Source organism: Caloenas nicobarica, chromosome 14 (genome assembly GCF_036013445.1).
Source record: "Caloenas nicobarica isolate bCalNic1 chromosome 14, bCalNic1.hap1, whole genome shotgun sequence".
NCBI classification, from domain to species: domain Eukaryota; kingdom Metazoa; phylum Chordata; class Aves; order Columbiformes; family Columbidae; genus Caloenas; species Caloenas nicobarica.
Window position 1 is genome coordinate 13,727,241 of NC_088258.1, and position 21,921 is coordinate 13,749,161.

Sequence of the window (21,921 nt, forward strand, 5' to 3'; positions counted from 1 at the left end):
CCATTTGCATCCAACTGTACAATTTAAAGCCTTCATTATAGCTTTATGTACATGATTTCTCCTTCATCTGCCACTCCTTGGATGGAAAATAAAACTAATAGAAATCTCTTATAATTTGACATGGAATAAGCTCCACTCTCCAGTAGCAATGTGTGCAACTGCCCTTAGCCAGCCAACAGAGTTACATGATTTCATGAACATGTACACGAAGATTCATGCAACATGAAATATAGTAAAGTCACAGAAAGTGAAGTTTGGATCCACATTCGCCTTCGTTTTCACAGATTCCCCATGAAGTCACCTGTTCCGCAAGCGTTTTACCGTGAGCCTCACCAGTCTCCGTGAGCTGGCCCCAAGTGCTTTGGCTGGCGACCAGCGAACCCAGAAGCCGCCTTCGAGGGGCAGGAGCAGAACAGCAAAAACCAGCAACAGAACATCAAGAAAACAAGTTTTCAAGTCGCATTATGGAGTCACCTCGCTCCAGTTCTACTTTGTTCTTCTTATCCAACTAAAATTGTGGAGCAAACAGCCCGGGAAGAGGCTGGACCCTCCGGCACACAGTGTGAGGAGCCCTTGATAGGAAATTGCCCAAAGAGTCTGAGGTGCAGCATGTACACCAGGAACTCACAGAATACTCTCTTTTGTTCTTTGCTTCTTTCCTAACTGCTCTTCACACAGTTTATGGGGATTTTTTTACAGTGCTAGTGCATCCTGAGCTTTTGCACAGAACTGCCTGCTGCAATTCCAAAAGCTCTTTTCAGAATGGTTATGTACTAAATAAGGGCTGTTTGGTCTTACATGCATGACTTTACTATCGGTACTAAATTTCATTTGCTGGTTTATCAGACAGTTAACTGGTATCCAGTGACCTTGCTGCAACTTTTCCTTTCTCCCACAGACGTCAAGAAAAACTGAGAAAAACAGCTTTACTCCCCATACTCTAAGTGGCTATTAAACCCTCAAAGACATTCCATTTTATCCCATGAAAACTTAATTACAGCACTTTGTTTTTAAATCTCTGGTTAGATAATACATGATGTGCAATGCTGACGAATACCTGGTGAGGGATTAGGATACAGAGAGGTGATATCACAGTCTAAAACTGAGACAGGGAGAAGTAAATAGGAAAAAGCTGTTGCACATCTCTCCATTGTAAGACCTCTGAGACATCTCATGGTACTAGAAGGAGCAAAGTTCAAAAGAAATAGAAAGAAACACAGAAACTAGTTAAGCCATGAATCTCCTTATCAGAGGATGCTGTGGTTGTTAAATATTTATTCTGGCTCGCAGGATTGTGGACTAATTCCGGGAAGTGAGATCAGCTGAAAGTTGTTGAATATACAGAAACCACCTCCAAGGCTGCAGGAAGCTGGGGAACATTTTTGGGATAACAATTCTCTTTTGCTCTATTCTTCTGCTCTGCCCTGAACAGCGACTGGGAGCCACTGACCCAAAATGTGAACCCAAAAGTTGGCCAATATCCCACAGAACTGTCTTTTTTTCCCCATAACTATTGGCAAAACAAATACGATCCTACGTCATATTTTATAAGAGCTATGAATCTTACATATACACATCTCATTTTATGTCTGTCTTATTTATATCAGAAATTAATGACATATTTTCTTGTTTGGTGTAGGTGAGCTTGTAGCTTTATTTTTGCCAGAGGCTGTGACTACTTAGAGCTTTGAAAAGGTTTCACATTTCCTTGTAAAGGACACATTGACCATCCTTTGATCAAATAACTGTAGTCAGTCTATATTTTACAGTACAGCCAAACAAGTCACACCTAATAATTCACTAAATCTCCTATAATTATTCCACTTCTCCCTGAGCTGCTGATAGTTCAGACAAATCCCACTAGGTTAAAAATGTATACAGGTTCTTTGTCTATTAGAAAGAATAAACAAACAATCCAACCCTCCCCAAAATCCTCCCCATACTCCCACCTTTATTCCAATACAAAGCTAAGAGAAGTTTGCTAAAAACAGACAAGCAGTTAGCTAGTATCAAGCTAACATATTACCTGCAGTGGCAGATAGAACTTGGTGAAAGCTGTCTTAATTCCCTAAATTGAACATTGGCTTAAAAGAGACACCCACTGCAACACTGCTGAATTTGTCGGTGCGGTAACACTGGAGGCACCAGCAGCTGGAGTTCCTTGGTCCTGAAGCCATCGCATTTTGTTCCCCACCAATGCTGGAGTTTGGGGACAACACAAACAAAGACTCTCAAATCTATTTTCTGAACTAATCAAAAAGAAATATTATTGTTTGCTTTCTCCATTACAGTCAAGAAAGGCCTCAGGAACTAGGTGCTGATTGCCTCTAAACTGTCAGTTTAATAACACTCTGTCACTATCGCAGCAATAGCGTTACAGTCAAGATGACCTGACTATTGATTCCTGCCTTACAAAATATGGGCATTTCTTTCAAAACGCAAGGGACATTTTGAACTACAAAGAGATTCATGCACTTGTGGTTTTGTACAAACCAGCTTGATAAAGGACATGTTGAGTCTTGCCTGAAATACCTCAGCACCACCTACAGGAAACCAAAGGCCAGACAGCACCTCTGGAGCAACCCCGATAATTCGAGAGGTGACTGGAACTGCAGAACTCAGCAGACACCAGGAAACGCTGCTTGAGCAAATCTCAGCTGGAGAGCTGGGTTCCCATCTGCAATTCAAAGTGCTCTTTTCACTTCACTGAGCTGTTCCCCTATGCCAAAGGCTATGCCAGAAAACTCTGTAAATTTAAAACAGCACATTGTCACTGCATGCATTTGAGAACTTACCGTTCCCAGCAGTCTTTCCTCCTCTAAAAGAAACAAAGCAAATCTTCCAATCTTTCCTCTTAGGTCATTCTCACTCCTCCACACTCTCTAGGTGGCCCAAATCATTCTTGAAACGTGGTGCCCAAAACTGGATACAGTATTCATTGCAGCAGTGGATTTACAATCTTGAGCAGGACTGGTTTCCATCTTACAGACAAGACTTCTATTTTATGCATTCTTATCTATTTGCTTTTTCTGCGATTGCATGTCACTTGTGACTAACCCTCATTTCATAAACGACCACACAGACTTCACTCCAGAGCTGTTCCCACCCTGGAATTCTTCGTCTTGGAGCTGCAGAATAAAAATCCTATTTCTAGACCATTTCTTCTACTTGACCAAAGAAAAAAATTAATTCCATGCCTGCCCAGAAAGGCGCTGCAGCCCCTTTCACCTGATCTCACTGAAGGTATATTAAGCATACTTCCTATTCTCTCATATGAAGCATTAATGGAAAAATACTGCAGAACACACCTTATTGCCCAGTCAGCCAAGGATGCTGATATCCACTCTTCAAATAGAGCTTTCCAACCAAATGCACAGACATATTTTTACCAACAACTTATTTCTTACATTTGCTTATGACAACATCATTCAAAAGTGTCAAAATATAACTTCCACCACTTCTCCCTGACTCACAATGTCTAAATGAGAGAGGTTCTGCCTTATTTTACATCTAGGGGCAGCACCAACATGTGTTTCTCCGTGGTCAGTCTGTTCCTCCTCGTTTCATGGCAGGGCTGTATTAGCAAACTCTGTGAGCTCAGGCTGTGTGTTCCATCAGCCACAGCCAAGTGCCACAAGATGTCACTGTGTCGCTAAAATGTTCGGAACAAGAGCAGGGTTTGCCCAGTCACAAGCACATGGCCCCAGAGGAACAGAGGAAAGTCGTAGGTGAAGTTTAATATTAGAATTACAGGCTACATTAAAAGTGCCTTATTTTAAACTTTAGTACACCTTCTGTAAGAGTGGTATGAAACAATACACAACATTCCTTCCAAACAGGCTGAAATTCACAGCTCTTGAACGTAACAAAGAATAGCTTAGTGGAGTTCTCTAATGTGCTTTGCAATCTTTAAATTATTTAGGCTCTCAGTGCCTTACCTTACAGGGTTTTGCAATTATTCCCTTTGTACAAGGGGAAGTGCAATCTAGGGAGGCTAAAGGGTTTGTCTGATATCACACAATGTGTCCTACAGTCAATCAAGAAACTCAAGAGTAATTTTCCCAAGCCCTGACAAACACCCAAATCGAGGGGCACATCGTCTTCCTCCCCACCAAAACCTTCTGTGCTCCTTTGTCAAGGTCCTTCAGCAAGTGTGTATCCTGAACGGAGGTGTCCGCTCTGCACGAGGAGTCAGCACTGACAAGCTGTCAGAGCAGAAATACACCAGAGGAGGTTGGTGCCAGCTCCTGCTGAAAGGGAACACTAAATCCACGCTCCTTTGAAATCCTTGCCAGAACTTTTAATCCAGTCAAGAAACAGCATGTTACACTTTCCATTCTGCTGAAAGTCTCACCGCCTAATCCAAATTCACTGTCCAGACATACACAGTGTAACCAAATGAAGCCAGGGCAGTATCTGACTTGCCATCGGTGCTAGACACAGCATTTCTCTCTTAGCTGCAGGTCTAGAGCACTTCTACAGTGATACGATGTTCATATTACGGCACTTTTCGGTTCTACAATTCACTTGTCATTATATGCCTCTCTGCTAAGGAAGAAAATAATAATTCTTAAAGCTGTGACAGACATCACCAACTTTTAAGAACCAAAGGGAGACCATGGTAAAGATGAGGGTAGAAATTCTGCAAACATTTCACTTGACAGTCAGCCTTCACATTGCTCGACCTGGCCTGAACCCAAATCCCAGTGAGTCAGCAGCATGAAAAGGTGGATAATATCCTAAGAAAAAAGGTCAAGAGGTTCCAGTGAGAAACAGCATACTATGAGCTACCACTTACCTGTCATACATCTCTTTAAGATCTCTGGCCAGTTTGCACTTGGGTAGGATGTGATGAAAAGGTGACTGTGGCCCTTCTGTGCCTATGGAAAATTTCAGAACAGGAAAGCAAACAACTGATTTCAAAGCAAAGAGAGTGTTCTCTTTCCCCACTGGGTATCAACCAGTACCTTAGGGACGGAATCCATGTATTTTTAATCTACAATTATTTTTCAAAGCTTTTACAATAACTCAAGCTATGTGTTAAAATAATAACAGTGATATATTGCCAACTTCTCCTAAACCTCAACTCAGTAAGCATATGTAACTGTGCATTTGACAAGTGATGATTTTAAGTGTTTTTGTTTTTATACATGTTAGTTTCAATTGTTAATGCTTGCAGCAAGATGATGCATCACTGTCAGATAGAGTTTGCCTTAAATAGTGCATATATTATAGTAAATTGCTCGGAGGTATAGTCTATAAAAATGCTCTGTAACTATTTGCTAGCCATGGTAACAACTTGTAAGAGTTGTTTCCACACAAGAAGTCTGGTGACTCAGCAGACAGCATTAAAGCACGGGAAACTTGCTTTAGGTTGGGTGAAGCAGGCTACGTATGAGTTCTCCCATCTCAGCCTCACAGGCAGACCCAAATGTGATGGCTCAGTGCACATTCTCCAGCGATCACACTGCACTGAGCTAGCAAGGAAAGTAAACAAGCTGCTTCTTTTCCAAGGCCGACATCTTTGCACAGGGATAGTGATCTTGGATGAGGCAAAATGCAGTCAAAAGCTGTCAGAATGCTAAAGAGCACCAAAACTTGTTCATATTGATCCCAGCCACAAAAGAAGTAAGAAGGCACAATCAGTACTTTTCTGAAAGTAAGTACTTGGACTTACTTTCTGCACACAGCTAAGCTCAGCACTCACTTTCTGACATGGCAGACACTTCATCCTGAATAGCCAGGATCAGCTTGGCCTCCCTGGTCAGGTATTGACAGCGACGCTCCTCGTGCTGCAAGACTATGGCGATTCTTCGGGAGAGGTTGTGTAAGCAGTTTATCACAGACGGATCTGCGTTGGCCTACGGGCAACACAGAAAAGAAACAGTCGGTCATTCAGCCATAATCACATCTATGGAACTACAGTGATGGATAAGTAGTCAAAAGTTATCTTCAGTAGATATCAAAAGTCAGCCTGTTTGACAACTGGCAAAAGAGAGGAATTTTCTCTAGCAGCAACAAAGCAGAAGCTCAGAGATGTCCAAAGGTAAAGAGAAGACTCAGGGATTTCTAAGCTTGTCTACGCACACCAAATGAACACAGCACCTGGAGTACGACACTCCCATCCGGTTTATTTTTTCCAGTTGTTAATGGGCCTTCTGCTAGCAGAGAGACCAAAGAACTCATTTGTACACAGTGAGAAAGTGTCAAACTATTTGAAAAGGGAGAATGTCACAATGTCCAGGTTAAATTCACTGGGAGTGTAAGGTCTGCAGCACCTTTAACACAACCCACCCACTCCGTGTTGCTATACTGATGTTTGCCTTATATACTGACAAGACCGTAACTAGGTAGGAATTGCCAGCACATGATCAACAACTTGATCCCAAACCAGAATGAATTTGGATTTATGCTCCCAAATATTTCACAAATGTGGCTTATTACTAACACTGAATTTGTGCAAGTCCCAGAATGAAAGTGCTGGAAAAAGCTCTTGTGTAAGTACAGCTGACAAGGTGGGGGGACTCAGTGGCTCCAGTCTGAGCCAGCAGTTGCTTCATGTTTGTTAAGACATTTAAAGGAATTTACAGTTCTAGCAAGTGATAATTTGGCACGTAAACTAGCAAACCATGAGTCATCATTTTTGGATCCCACTGTTCTTGCTGAGTCACGACACGTTGGTAACCCTGAAGCTTGAACACAGCAGGGTCAGTGCTGATTATAGCGTTTGGGACATTGCCCGAGGTCTGCCTGCAGCAGATGGGCTCTCAGCGTTATCTCAGAACGCCTCCACCCACCCCCGGCACGGTGCTACATCGTGCTAGGAAAAAATGTCCACTTTCCAGAAACCTGACAGTTCTCTATGAAATAAGAGTGTCTCATTTGGCAAATATGATTTGTTCTGCATTACACACACAACTACACCAGTATCATCACAGTACCAAAACGCAAAAAAGCACGTTTCCCTAGGAAAACCACTAGAAATTAGATTCGAGAAAAATGTGGGCCAGGTAAAGCCTTCATGGTGCTTCACTGACCTCTTGCAATATTGTGAATGAAGGAGCATTGGTTTTAGCACTTCTGCTTCCACATGACTCAATGTGCACGAATGTTTGTGTTTGCATGAGCATCGACACACACTGACCTACAACCAAAGCGTGGTGCTTTACCAACAAACCAAAACAACAGCATTCTTGAAGGTGATGTCTCTTAACATGCGAAATCTAAAATTGACTCCTGTATCGCAAATTCAGCACCTCCTGACCTAAGAATGTCCCAAAGCACACCACCACTGCATCTCCAGCAGAACTCACTGAACAATTTCTTGCTTGATTCAGACAGATTGCTGGGAAAATTGCTTTGTGTGAAACCTTGCTCCTCAAGTGAGGACAAGCCATCCAGACTGTGGCCCTGTCCTTGTCAGTCACCACTGGGAGGCCAGCGATAAGAAAAGTACTAGTGCTAAAAGGTAAAAGAAAACGGTCATTTCACAAGCAAGGAACTGGAGGCTTTTAAATCATTACATTACATCCACTCAAGCAAAAATCAACCATTTCCATAAAGATAGCTATTCCACCTCCCTCTTTCATTTTTAAAATGTTTCTTCACATGTGTACATGCCACAAAAACAATGTTGGCTCCACAGATGCAGCCTGTGGGTTGGGAAGAGAAAGCCAGAAGACAGAAATCAAATAATGCTCAAATATAATGAAATTTCTAGGGTTTTGTACCACCAAATTAGCCAAGCCAGGATCCCCTAACACAGATACCAACATCTAGTCAACAGAGTAGACTGAAAAAAATTCCAAGCAAAAATTACACATTTGCTCCAGGTTCTTGCTGAGCATCCTTCAGAATGCTACAGCTGCTGCCTCCTGGCACTCTCCCTTTACAATGATCTCATTGCCAAGAGGAGGCAGCTTTCAACCACTGTCCATTTAATTAGAAAAAAAAGCCTAGAGGCGCTGGGCAAAGGCACGTCCCTGTTTCACACAGCATGAATAAGGGCTCCAAACAGTGCTGTCCAGAGCCAGAGTTACCAGCTCACTAATAACAGGAGACACATACAGGACATTTAACTTGGTTCACATCCATGTCACAAAGTGGTTTCTTGCATGCCTTTGCACTCTGGTTATCTAAAACCAAAACTCCAGAAAATGTCCTGAAGAGAAAACTGTATTTGTTTTCCACTGAGCTGGAAAACTGTCCTACTTGTCAGTATCATATTGTACCTTGTTTAGGTTCGTTGTTTCAAATTAAAATATCCCAATGAAATCAGGCACTGGATGTTTTAAAAGAGGTTACTGGCATGTGAGCCCACTGCATTCTCTTTTACACCTGAAGCACATCCCACGGTCAGATGGAATGAAGACAGTCCTTACCCTCAGTGCAAACACCACATTGAAGAGAATCATAGTAGGCATCTCTCTCTTTGGTGAAGGATCAGTTTTGGATACCTGAAAAATATATTTTTTTTTAATTCCAAAGGCTTGTGTGAGTTGGAGCCACTAACAAAGTGGAAAAAGGGAAACCAGAAAAAAAAAAAAAAAAAAAGCCTAAGTCAGTCAAATAACAAGTTTGCTGAGAAAAGACAGCAGACAAATCAAATTATACCATGAAATTTGGCTTGTAAAAACTAAAACTATGGTTTTTTTTAATTAAAGTGTCCTATTTACTTGACAACACTGCCTTTTCTGAGAAGCTGTGAAGACTTAAACCAAAGCATTTCGGTTATGACCATGGAAATGAGTATCAGAGAAGATAGCAGTTTTATTCTGTGTCTTTACTACTGCATTTTAGCATCATTAGGGACCACAGGTTTAAATTCCTTAGCACAATTGTTATATATGTTGTTAACTAAAGAGAAGTCCATAGATTTCTTGTCCTAGGCCACACATTAGTTCCTTTCCTAAAATCCCCATTTGGATTGTGTCATGTTACAAACCGTTGCTTTTATCAGAACAAAAAAATGCTCTAGAACCACAGTACTAAAAGAAAAGGTTTGCTTTTTCCTTCCTGCAGGATTTTGAACACATTCTTCCCCCCCATCCATTCTTTCTGCAGCAAAGAGCTTCAGCCCTAATGCAGGTACAGACTTTCTGGTGGGGAGGAAAAGTGGAAGCCGAGATGAACAAGTTGGACATCTGAGACTAACAACTGGGAATCGAGCGAGCATCACCACAAGATGGAGCACAAAATCCAGAGGACACTCCTGCCAGCCCCCGAGCTGAACACTCACCCAAATCCAAGTGAAAACAGCTACAACCTGCCAGGCCAAACACCCAGCGAACCTCATATTCGGTCTCTACCCAACGCACGTACATATGTAACTAATGGAGAGTCTGAGATGGGGCAAACACAGAGAGGCTGATAAGAGCCACATCCACGCTTCCTGACAGGTCCCGAGCACCAGCACCAAACTGCTCAGCAGCAAACTCCAAAATCTGAGTGTTTATACTCAGTAGTCTTAAAAATTAGAGAAACTTAAAGAAGCGATACATACTTTCTTTTTTTCTAAAGTATAAGTGAAGTTCTAACAAAAAGGCAGTGATAAGAGGGCGGTGAAGTCAATTTACGGTGTTCATTTATTCTGGAGTTAGAGGTTCCAGGATGCCTTATGATCTTCAATAAAGACTCAAAAGCATTTCCAAGTGTAGGGGCTGATCTTGTTCCTTCCTTAAAATCAAAGAGAATACCACCATTTACATTAATTAGGATGCGCAATAGATTTAATATCACCTCCTGTGCAGAAAAAAAGAAGAAATGACTAAACTGGAAAAGAAAATGCTGAAGGAATTTGAAGAATTCAGAATATTGCTACATAAAAGGCAGTCTAGCACACAGGATTAAATATTCGTGCTCTTGTAACTCCTGAATCTCATCTGAGTAAGAATTTGCTGAGCTGTCCTGTGGATTAACTTGCTGCAGTGTGAACTCTGAAGAAACCCAAACCAGAGACTGTCAGGTTGCTCCGGTCACTGCTTTTGCTCCACGGGAAAGGAGCAGGTTCCTCCGAACTTCAAAGGAGTCCCAGATTTAGACTCAAAGGAACAGGCAGAGACGGCTGCCACGTCTAGAAGATTCTGGACACTATTACTGGGGTGATAAGACACACACAAAAAGGAGATCCTACAAGAAGTAACAAAAAGTGTTTAAAGCACTTTATAACTGTATTTATTTACCCAGATGCAATTTTATTTAGATAAACTGAAAATGATGAGATATTTCATGCAACTAGGATGAAACTGACAGGAAAGTGGAGAGAATGTGTAATAATATGTGGTGCAAAAATGCAAATAAAAATTTTCAGCGTAATTTACACCACATTTAGGAAGTTGTGCTTTTCAGACAAGATTAGCAAAATAAAGGAATCTGATACTGTGAGAGAACACACCACTGCTGTCAGGGCCCCAAGAGCACCAGAAAGTCTGAATGGTCCCCCCACACACATCCCAATCCATGACCATGAGTCCCATTTAAGCTCAGCTCTGGAGCCCCATTCCAGCTCAGTCCAGGGCCTGCAAGTGTGCCTGTCTCAGCCCTGTCTCCTGAATGCACCTTTGATCCACGTCATCATAAACAGCTTGTCTCCTGGATGGACCCTTGTGAAGTACGTGGCAGCCTTGTCCTGCAGCCCTGTCTCTGGTCCTGTCTCCTTCTGCTCCTGGCCAGGGTCCCTGTGTGGACCCTGGGCCTGATGATGGACTTGCACAGCTTGGGGACACTTGAATTCTGGCTTCCAAAGCAGTTCAAACATTTGAGGACTGAATCTCGGTGATCCTCCACCACATTTCTTGTAGACTCACAACTGAGTTTCAAAAGCAGAACACTAGTATCTTTCGATCCTTAAAGCAGTCTGGTCCTCTAAATATCAAGCAGCAGTTGCCAACAAGCTGTTTGCACCTCTAATTATAGATAGAAAGGATGATAAAATTGGCAAGCAGATTTTTTTTCCTGAAAAAATGAATTACTTAGACGATTTGATGAAAAAAGAGACCAAAGCAATTCAGTGACAGAGATCAGTGTTGGATTCAGAAATTAGCAAAACCCAGTTCATTCTTACAGTCTATCAAGAAAGGGGAATGAGACAGGGAATATTTTGCATGTAGAAGCATGTAAATTCTTCCCTAGACTTAAGCAGGGCCTTTTCCATAGCCTAGGTGGCAACTGCTTTCATTCCAAGCAGCTAAAACGTAGACCACAGAGCAAGGTCTCAATGCAAACAGCAGCCTGACTCTGTCCACAAGAAAATTTTAGACTTCTTTCATATTCCAGCTGAGCCTGTGAATCATCTTGAGCAGCAGAAAGAGTTAAAATCCAAACAAAGCTGGTGTGGCTTCTATAATCACATTTGTGAAGGTTTGGGGTGGATTTTTGTTTGTTTGTTTCAGGTTTTTTTAACTGCCATACTGATTAGAGATGCTAAGAGCTAACTTGCAATAACTCACACAGGGAGAAACAGCTTTTTGAGCTGGACTGCTTAGTATTACTCCTCTTTACCCACACTGCTTTTCTACAGTAACCAGAAGGGAGTTTCTGAGAATCACTGACAGAGCTCCCTCAGTTCGCCACTCACTGTATTTATCTGGAATTAAGTAAAAGAGAGCTTTGAGCATCCAGAAGTAAAAACAGGATATATTTGCTAAGTTTCCTAACTAAGCCAGGCAGTTTGTAAAGAAGGCAGGTCCCGAGAGCGGACCTCGTACCATACCTGCCCAAGGGCATGCTGAAGCAACGTGGGATGGCCAACAAAGCGAACATTGTCAATCTTCAGTTCAAACTTTTTGCCACACATATCTGACTTGGTAGCCAAAATTGTTGCCAGGATGACATCCGAAAACCTTGAGGAGCAGAAACAGAAGTTACTATAATTTTCAAAAAGCATACCCCCAGAATATTCCTTCAAATACAGATATATTTAACTTATAAGTTTTTAATTAAAGTTGTGTCTAGATTGCTGTACCTAGAGTAGCACCAATTATGGAAAATTAAGAACCCTTAATTACGTCTCTCAGATCATCACAATTATAAAACAGGAAGCATTCACGACAAAGACTGCAGGGTCATGCTTATTTAATTACATGCTCAGCAAAATACATTGGAAAGATTAGATGCAGTTCGCTTAAATGTAAAACCAGCTTGAGTTAGCCATTGCCTGGATTTAGCTGCAGGTTAATGAACTTACTAAGCAACTACATATCAACACAGCCTGTCACTCAAGCACAACAGAGATCTTTAAGCCACCCAGTATGGCAGAGGGGAAGGCAAGAAAGAGCTGATTCAATTAGAAAAAAAACATACATCCAATGCTTGTACCTCCTTTCCCAAATCTCGTCTGTGAGATTCAAAGTTACTGAGCAGACCACCAGGACCCTTCTGAGAGCTGCTTGGCCTCACCTGGGCCTTCTCATCTGACAAACCAAACTAAGACAACCTCATGAGAGGGCAGGCCCTTCCCAGCGCTGCCCATGGCATTACTGGGTTGCTCTGGTTCAGTGGTGGGACCAGGACAGCTGTGAGACAGGAGGGCAAGTGTCTACAAGGAGTCTGCCCTGGAAAAGACAGGTACCACTCCAAAAATGGGTAAGAATCCAGCGTGAATTCTGCAACTGCTCTTTCCGATGGCCTTGTGACATTGGTCTGGTCTCTACAAACACTTGTTTTCTTCAGGGTGTCCCCTGAGACAGTGGAGTTCATATCCTCAGGGAAGAGGGACTCAGCTGCTGGAGGGAACGACTCCTTCTAGAACAGGAGCAGTGCAAGGTTTGATATTAGCAAGTTCTTCCCTCATCTGATTTCTTAGAGGCTCCCATTTAACCAAATTAATTTCAAACCAGTTTCTGATGAGACCAGTTTTTTAAGAATGAAAATGTTAATTTCATTTTCTTTATTTACATTCAGGGATGTGTGTCCCTTCCAGACCATCCCCCTCCAGCAGGCAGGTACCCCAGATAACCCGGTATCGCTCAGAGAAAAGGGCAGGCATGGGTGTGTGCTGTGCTCACCTTATCTCTTGGCCACAAGCGAGCCCTCCATGCCCAGAGAAGGAATTAATGTACCATTTTCCTGGCTCACTCTGAGTTATGGAGTACTACAGAAATTCAGACAAATGCACACAGCCAGGTCTTTTGTGTGTATCCATCTGCACATGAGCCAGGGGGATTTTCTTTTATTAGACCTTCACATACCAAAGATGAAGGACAACACGGGGGCTTTACAAACTGTCAAAGCCCCCGGTGTTTGTATAATACAAACAGGTCATCCTGACCACAGCACGCTGCTTACGTTTGGCTTACGGAAGGAGCAGCTCTGTACAAACTTCCAGCCCCCTGGCTGCTCTGCTCCAAACTTCGCTAAGGGCAAGCAGAGGGATGGGGAGACTGGCCAGAGACTCCTGGGGCCACTGAGCCCACAGTCCTCGGCCACCGCACTGCACCGGGCTGCACAACACACGGAGCTCGTGCAGAAAGGGCAAAGTGTCCTCAAACAGGACCTGGACTGACAGTCCCTTGGAGATCCTGCTCAAAATAGGAAAAATGTCACCGTGACAGCAGTGAGCTTCTCCCCCTCTTTTTGACCCATTCAGCTGTATTCATTAACAGGCTCACCATGGAGCCAGAAAGACTCTAATAGCGATGGATCCAAAACGAGCATATGTTTTGGGGGGTGAAGGGAGAAGGAGGGTAAACTAGAAAACGCCTGCTGGCTGGCAAGAAAAGCATTACTCTTCTCTCCCCCAGGCTTGGAAAAGGATAGCTTGAGAACTGGAAAATTGATCATTATGGTGACTTTCACTGCTGTTAAAGATTTTACTTTTACAAGGAATTACACCAACAGATTAATGTGGTACTGAACACAACAGTTCAGCAGCTCCCCAGGAGAGCTTGTGACACCAGCAGCCACATCTTCCCAGCCTTGTACGTGGCTCTGTGGGGAGGAGAAGATTAAAAGGTTGATTTTTTTAAGTCCTCAGTATCTTCCCACTAGCAGAGACTTGTCTTTCTGGGAGATATTGCAACCGCAGCCAGATGAAAGGCTCAGGACAGACAAGCCTGTGATGGGCTACACGGGTGCTACCTGATGGCTACAAACAGCTGGTATCACCGCAGGCTCTCCCGAGGGACCTGGACTCCAATCTCATTCTCCTCACCTCGCAGCCTAGATTTATTCATTTTGCTGGTTTGGGGATTTTTCCCCCCGCCATTCTCTACATAGTTTATACATTTCTTAGGCCTCAGGACAATGAGGAGGTTGAGGGACAGCAGATACATTATTCCCATCACTTCAATCCATCATCTCATTTTAGAAAATAACATTTTTAGTTTAGACATTTTTATACGGATTTTCTAATCTCTGGGGTGTATTACGATGACCTAAAAATACTGACTTCTCAGAGCCCAGGAGTTTGTTAGAAGCAGATTAGGTTTCGCAGTTGGGCAGTAATGGGCCCTTCTTTTACGAGATTAGTCTGCACGTTGTGATTTCCAGAGGGAAGCGAACCTCTCCTGGACCAAAGAATTCAGCAGGAAGAAACCAAATACAAAAACCAAAAGCTTTGATTTGCCCCAAATATCCTACCGATCCTATCACGAGCTCAACGTAGCAGCAAAAGCAGACAATCCAGCAGTACAATACAAACCACGCTAGTGCAGATCTACTGCTGTCACCAGCATCTCCTCTGGAAACCCAGCTGAAACAACAATTGCCCTAGCACACGGAAAAGGAGGGGGGAATGAATCTCAATCACAAGTTCATTTTTTCCCCAAGAATGGATAATAACTTTTTTCTTTTTTTTACAGGAATTCAAAGCAGGGTTTTTATAAATTCTTCTTTGAAGTGGTTTAGAATGAGAGCTGAGTATGTGGGTGAGCATCTTTATGTTAAGCAGGGACTACAGATGCAGTTTAGTACTTTTGGGGCTCTGGGAAGAGATAAGCACTTTTCCCTCCAGACGTTCAAAAAGGGGGTGTAATGCAGTCCTCCAGCTTAGGGGGCACCAAGAACAAGCAACCAGAGCAGCTGCTCAAAACTAGGTCTCTGAAGAGATCTCCACAATTACTGTGGGACTAGATAGTTTGCTCACTGATCTGTACTTTTAAGTCATTGCTCATCAGAAAGCAATTTGGTTTAGGGCTCCTTGTTGGAATAACTCCAACGCCAAAGCTACACTTGTTGCATCCTCAGAGGGTCACAACTTTTCCCAATTCACAGAAGGGACAGTACCACACCCATCCTGGATACCCTACAGGAAGCACAGAATTGTTAGTAGGACCTGTGTAATTATCCTAGCATAAACCTTTAGCAATATGTTTCCTACAGACATCGTGATTTAGCATATAATTATCTCATCATTCAGTAAAACAGAAACCGGAAACAAAGCACAATTAAAAGGATGGTGAGAAAAGAAAGCCATTCTAGACAAAGGTGATTGTTTAGAACGTTTGGTCTTACCCCGAAACCAATTGCTCATCAGTTAGAGGACATTGGTCTCTGAAATGGGAACATGGCCATAAACACAAAACAAAACACAACAAAAGAAAATAAACGAGGCAAGTACACAAAATACGAAAAAAAAAATAATATTAAAAAAACTAGGATGACCTATTAAGGGTTAAACTCTTGTAAAGGAAATATAACTATTGAGAATAGTAAAAAATTAATGGTAGGTGAATTCCAGGGATATATTGCAGGTTTAGACTGACAACACAGAGAAAACAGGCGAAGGCATTTTAGTCCTCTCGCTAACTCTGGCTGCTGTAATGTGTTCCCGCAACACGCTGCATTTATGGAGCTGTATTTACACCATACTTTTTAATTCATACTTACCTTAAAAGAAAGCAGAAGAGGTTGCAGTCTGATTTAGAGCAGATTCTAAACTTCAGTTTCTTTTCTAGACTATTACTAGCATTTTCACCAAAGAACATCCCGTGCAGCCCCAAATGACCCACAGCTCTTGACAATCATTTCTGGTGCTTCCATACCCCCCAGCCTGGGCAAAAGAGGATGCCAAACACTTTTGTTGCATGCACAGCCAGGGTTCTGCAAAGGGCCTCACACACAGAGCCCCTGCTGCTCCCCACAGGGATCCAAACAATGGGCACAGGTCTGTCCAGAACCACAGCACAAGCATGAAGTCATTCTCCATCTCTGGCTGCCCCAGGCAACAAGCAGAAACTTAAAAAGAGCAGGCAAAGAACCTGAAAACCTTCTCCACAACAGGTGTAAAGAGCAAGGCTCTGTCAACAGCTGCACCCACTTTTACATCAGAGAAACAAACACCTATTTTCATTTTAAGTCAACTGCTTTTTTTTCCTAATAAAAAGGAAAAAAGGACTTGTTTCCTGAAACAAATTTCCTAAATATACTGAAAAATGAATCTGATAAAAGCTTTATATTGTCCACATTACAAAAGGGAGACAAAATTAAAACCTCCAACAATTCTTTAATCCAAAAGATAGGAGATTTCTACTGGTCATGTTGAAAAAGGAACCTAGAGCAGTCCTCAATGACAGACTATACAAAGGGGGTGATATTACAGGAAGGGTGTTTAAAGGGATGGATGGGTGAATGGAAAAGCACGAGCTTACAGAAAGGAAGCCTTTCAGAACAAAAACAAGGAAGAACACTGGTGTTCAGTCAAAGAGGGACAGAGGATACAGAAATGTTATCACAGGAGAACTACTGTTTGTTAGAAAGGGACATTCAAGTCCTTGTTTGTCAGTAACTTGACCTTTTTTTTTGTAACAGAAGCATTTGGCCAATTAATGACATCAATGCTGTCAAACTTGTTAAACTTTCTTCAGTAATTCAGTTATGCTACTAAAAATGCAAAGTCTGATGTAACATATGTTACTGTCTTCATTAGAATTTTTGCTTGCTGACTATACCACCTTCAGAAAAACTATAAAAAACATTTGAACCAATTTAACAAAGCATTATCTTGTGGCTTCAAAAGAGTAATTGCCTCATGTTTTTTCAGGGTGGAAAGAGACTGGCAGGCACCGCCATAAGCTGTGAGGAGTACATACTACTGGTAAAGCTCTCAAAAACTGAAGGATGTTTTTAGAGAAAACAAATGATGAAAGGCTGAGAAGAAGCCAGCAAAGAGAGACACTCAACAGGTAATTTGTTTTGACAGTGACAGATTCTTCTGAATACCTTTTTGTTGCATAGCCATCATCAACACACCTCAACCACTTTCTGCTGCTTGGCTTGTTTTTAGAAGGAAGAAAAATCTATGTTCTCAAGAGCCAAACACAGAGCTCCATTGAGTAGAAATTAATAGAAGCAAATACACACCAGTAACCTAGATGTAGGATTGTCATGAATAGGCTGCAATTGTCTATGAGAAACAAGAAGCACAACAATGACCAGGAAATTTGAGTCTGAAGGCTAAAAGAAATCCATTTATGCAAACAATTAAGTTAAGGCACCTAAACTGATCTAATTTTGTCCTTTCTGAGGCCATAAAGAAATATATACACTTCGACTGCTCCATGAAAGTACAGCTCAAAAGTAATTGATCTGGGTTCCAACACCTTAGGAAAAAAGCAACAGTGAACTTTATCTAGGATACAATTGGTGCTAGATGGCTAGTAAATAGACAGCCATCCAGCATAAAAAAGGATTAATCCAACCCTCATAAAAACTATTCCAGCAACAAGACAAGTCTGAAATAACCTTTGCTACTGAACACGAAAACATGGGAAAGACCTAATCCTTCAATATTATCCAGTGTACCGTACACCATCAACTCAACCTAGCAGTCTGCCCACTCCAAAGCCTCAATTTGTGCCACCAAAACCATCACAGACGCTACTGATACACAGTGATTTGCAGGAATCTTTTTGCCAACCCTTCCTTGAAGAAGCTTTCCAGAAATAATACAAAACCACTTAACAAATTACTTGCACTGGGGACAACCAGAAAATCACCACCACCAGCAAAGGGACTGGACTTCACACTGATGACTTCTCTCCACGGGCTCCTGGCCAGAGTGTTTCAGCAGGAGAACCGCTGCACCGCTGCCCTGCGGAACAACGAACCTACAGGGCCAGAGCTGCCACTGGGGCACTGGGAACGCTTCTTAAAACAGTCGCTCCATTCCTGGTCTTTCCAGCCTGATCTTCACTGGGAACATACAAAACACATTCCAAACAGAAGCCCGGGAGCAAACACTGGTGAGGAAAAATCCCCACGGGTTCAATGGCAATACTGGTTTTACAGCATATGATAGTTAAACTCCTTCCTTTCCTAGTTTACACATCATATGCATCTCGCTCTCTCAAAGACACCTGCACCTTTCTGCCTCCACTCTCCCCTTAGAATCACTTCTGCTCCAAGGCACCAACTTCTGTTACTGCCAAAATGGTCTGATACAAAACCAAAAGTTTGAGCAACCTCTTGTTCAGTTTTGAAGATTTTTTTTGTTTTGTGCTGGAAGAAGGGCCTGTGTACCTAAAACTTGTGTATTTTTTCCACCTGGATTAGTAAGTCCAGTGAAAGATATTAACTCTGACTACACCTCCTCTTGCCTAATATAAATTAAGAGTACTTAGTATATAAAAAGCATTAACAATTGCTTCTACGAGCTGCTATCACTGAAGTGAAGGACACATTTAGCTGCTACATCAGTTGTATGGGTTGCAATGGATTTACACCACATATTACACTGGTACTGGCAAAAAGCTTTGAATTTCTGAATGCAGACGCCCAGCCATGTAAGCAGCACAAGCAGTGCTGGGTCTCGATATTCAACCTCTAGCAGAACCAACACTTTCAGAGCAGCATAAACACTCCTCTTCCTCTATTTCCCCTTCATCTGCACGGCAGCTATAGACAGATCCACAGGATATAATATTAAGGGACTTCCTGCTAACAGACCTGTGCTGGCTGACACCTCAATTTCATCTGAGTAGATACAAGGCTTATAAACACTGACCTTAGTCTCCGCTCACTGGAGACAGAACAGAAAGCAGCACCTGAAAGTTTCAAAGACACCAGAAGAGGCAAGAGATACAAATGACCTCAAGCAAAATGTGTTTTCATAAGATCCCAGTCCTGGAAAAACATATGAATTGCTGAAGTTTACTGTCATAGGCAATTTTAATTTCAGCTCAACTATTCTCAGTCATAAAGTTATCAAGAAACTTCTATTTTGTGAGGTTGGGATACAAATTAATTTTTTGGGGGCAAGTGATGAGTACTTCTTTTTTACCCTTATAGGAGAGAAGAGCAGCAACTACCTCATTTTATTAAAATTGGAAATTAAAACACATATCACGAAAAGGATCTGCAACTGAGCTATGGGCCAACAGATTAAAAAATTTTTTTCTTTCCCAGATTTTTCTCATATATGATAGTGATAAATTTAGAACCATGCAGATTTCCAATTTTGTACAGGAACTAATTAGAGGGTCCATTTGTACATACATGCATGCTGAACACACTGCCTATTTTCAGTGTGTTACCCGCTGATTTCCTGAAATTGAAAAACCTATCTTTAAGTCTCAGTTGCCTTTTGAGCTACTATTCCACTCCACCGACACAAGGGCAGCTATATCTGGAGAAAAAAAATTAGTTATTCATTAGTGCACAGGAATTCCATAGGACAATTACATGAGCTAGGGAAGAATTTGAGGCAACTGAATAATATATCCAGCTAGAAGTATCCAGGTAAAGAAAAGTGGAATTTTGACAAAGTATTAATACCCCTACATTTGAAAAAGTAATACTGCCTTTCTAATGAGCACAAAATACTTGACCTACACCTTGAACAGAAAACAACAGATTCACTAGCATTCCCTCACGAGAAATTCCTCATTATTAAGCACTACTTAGCTCATAACTTGGCATTGAAGCACCTCTTTGCAAGTTGTCTTCTACACAGTCCGAGAGAATTTGCCTACTGAGCTAGCAGGCAAGAAAGCAAGAGGCCACCTCTCTTGTTTCCAACTCTTGGGCAAGAAGAAGTGTTTTCCCCTACCTGGAGTCCCCATCTTGATCTTCTGTGGTGTCACCAGAGCTATTCACAGCATATCGACTCCTTGGTTTATCTGAAACAAAGAATAAAGACAGCTTTTTCAAGGAACATCTCCCTAAAGTGTTCATTAAAATAAGCGCACTAAGAGAATACTTGAGCATTAAGAGAATACTTGTCTGTGCCCCTTTAAAAATAATCTATAACGGTGATCTAACAAAAGCAATATTTAAAGCAGAAAGCCCCTTCCCTTTCAGGCAGAAGTACCAGATCTTGTTTTTTCTACTCTCACTCAAAACCACATCAAAAAATAGGAGCAAGAGGTTTACATTTTCAGGGAATAAAGAGGAGAAAGCAAAACATTCACAGAAACAACCTTCCTCTCCAGTGCCACGTAACAGCTTGCAGTTTGAGAGAGAGTGGAAAATACAATTCTGACCAATGTATTTCCCTCATTACTGCTCAGGTTTCAGGACAATGATAATGCTCCAGAAGCCCTCCTGCAGTTACAGCTATTGAAATCCTTTACCAACAAAAAGCAGGAGTGGGGCAGGAGGGAATCAGGCAGGCAAAACCCACCCTTTTCATATTTTACCTATAAAAATGAAAAGAGGTTTTAAGACAATTCTTTCAGTAAAATGTGACTCACAACCTAAACAAGGGTGTCAAACATCTCATGAAACGTAGCTGCTCACAAGCAACCCAAGTCAAACAGCCTCATCACTCTGCAGCATCATCAGGCCATGGACCAAGAGACTTGCCCGCTGGCCAGGCTGGGTGGGACATCGACCCCGGCCATGGCGCAGCCGTCCTGCCTGCGGCAGGTCCCAGTCCGGCCCCAGACACCATCCTGGATAGGGAACGCTGGAGGAAGAGGAACAACCAACACTGGCACTGCAGAGCCCAGCTGGCACCTGAATGGTCCTGTGTTCCATTTTTCCAGGAGAAATTAAATCTCCTCCGCCCCATTGCTCAACACGAGGGACTAAAGTCTCTTAGTTTCTACCCATTACGGGTTAAAGCTCACTAAGGGTCTTCTGCATCCCTTCTCCCAGCTGGGTGCCTTCGCTTCTCACCCTGCCTGCCCCCTCCCTACAGCTCCTAAACCCCACATGGCTTCAGCTGGGCCAGGAACGGCAACACGGCACCGGGTCGGTAACCACACCGGGCAATAACGGGGCTCGGTTACCGTGGGGAGCAGGGGGGTGTGTGAGGGGCAGGGGGGTGTGAGGTGTGTGAGGGGCAGGGGGGTGTGAGGTGTGTGGGAGGCAGGGGGGTGTGAGGTGTGTGGGAGGCAGGGGGTGTAAGGTGTGTGAGGGGCAGGGGGGTGTGAGGTGTGTGGGAGGCAGGGGGTGTAAGATGTGTGAGGGGCAGGGGGGTGTGAGGTGTGTGAGGGGCAGGGGGGTGTGAGGTGTGTGAGGGGCAGGGGGGTGTGAGGTGTGTGAGGGGCAGGGGGCTGTGAGGTGTGTGAGGGCCCTGGGGGTGTGAGGTGTGTGAGGGGCAGGGGGCTGTGAGGTGTGTGAGGTGTGTGAGGGCCCTGGGGATGTACAAGGTGTGCGAAGGGCACGGGGCGGGTATAAGGCGTGTGCGGGGCGCCAGGCCAGCACGGAGGGTATGAGGCACGGGGGGCTGTGCCAGATCGCCACAGGGGCGTGTGCGGGACACCACAGGGGGCACGGGGCTGCCAGGCCCCCCCGGCGGGGGCTCCCGCGGGCGCGGAGCAGCCGCAGTCCCCAGGCCGGGCCGGGCCCCGCGGCATCGCGCACTTACTGGCCTGTGCGGCGGGGTGCTCGGCGCCGCGCTGGAAGGGGAAGCGGAACAGCAGCTTGTTGCCGCGGCTGCCCGAGCTCACCAGAATAACGCTGATGGGGCTGGTGCTCTCCCCCATCCCGGCCCGCAGGAAGAGCCGCCCGGCGCTGCCGGCTTCCGCTTCCGCCGCTACC

The 21,921-nt window shown here is 43.4% G+C and overlaps 1 protein-coding gene across 5 annotated transcripts in view; it reads right to left on the bottom strand.

The window, feature by feature from the left end:
- Positions 1 to 21,911, bottom strand: part of NPRL3 (NPR3 like, GATOR1 complex subunit) — a 44,202-nt gene extending 22,291 nt beyond the window's left edge. The window contains exons 1-7 of one of the 5 annotated variants that reach the window (XM_065644648.1): positions 21,831 to 21,911; positions 19,985 to 20,054; positions 15,451 to 15,489; positions 11,711 to 11,840; positions 8,382 to 8,456; positions 5,708 to 5,861; positions 4,799 to 4,880 (exon numbers count right to left, since the gene is read on the bottom strand). In XM_065644648.1, coding sequence (XP_065500720.1) covers positions 4,799 to 4,880; positions 5,708 to 5,861; positions 8,382 to 8,456; positions 11,711 to 11,794 — 395 coding nt within the window. In that variant the 5' untranslated portion in view covers positions 11,795 to 11,840; positions 15,451 to 15,489; positions 19,985 to 20,054; positions 21,831 to 21,911. Of the gene's footprint in view, positions 1 to 4,798; positions 4,881 to 5,707; positions 5,862 to 8,381; positions 8,457 to 11,710; positions 11,841 to 15,450; positions 15,490 to 19,984; positions 20,055 to 21,748 lie in introns of all 5 variants that reach the window. The other 4 variants (XM_065644643.1, XM_065644644.1, XM_065644645.1 and 1 more) reach the window with 4 other exon arrangements.
- Between the last annotated feature and the right edge of the window lie 10 nt (positions 21,912 to 21,921).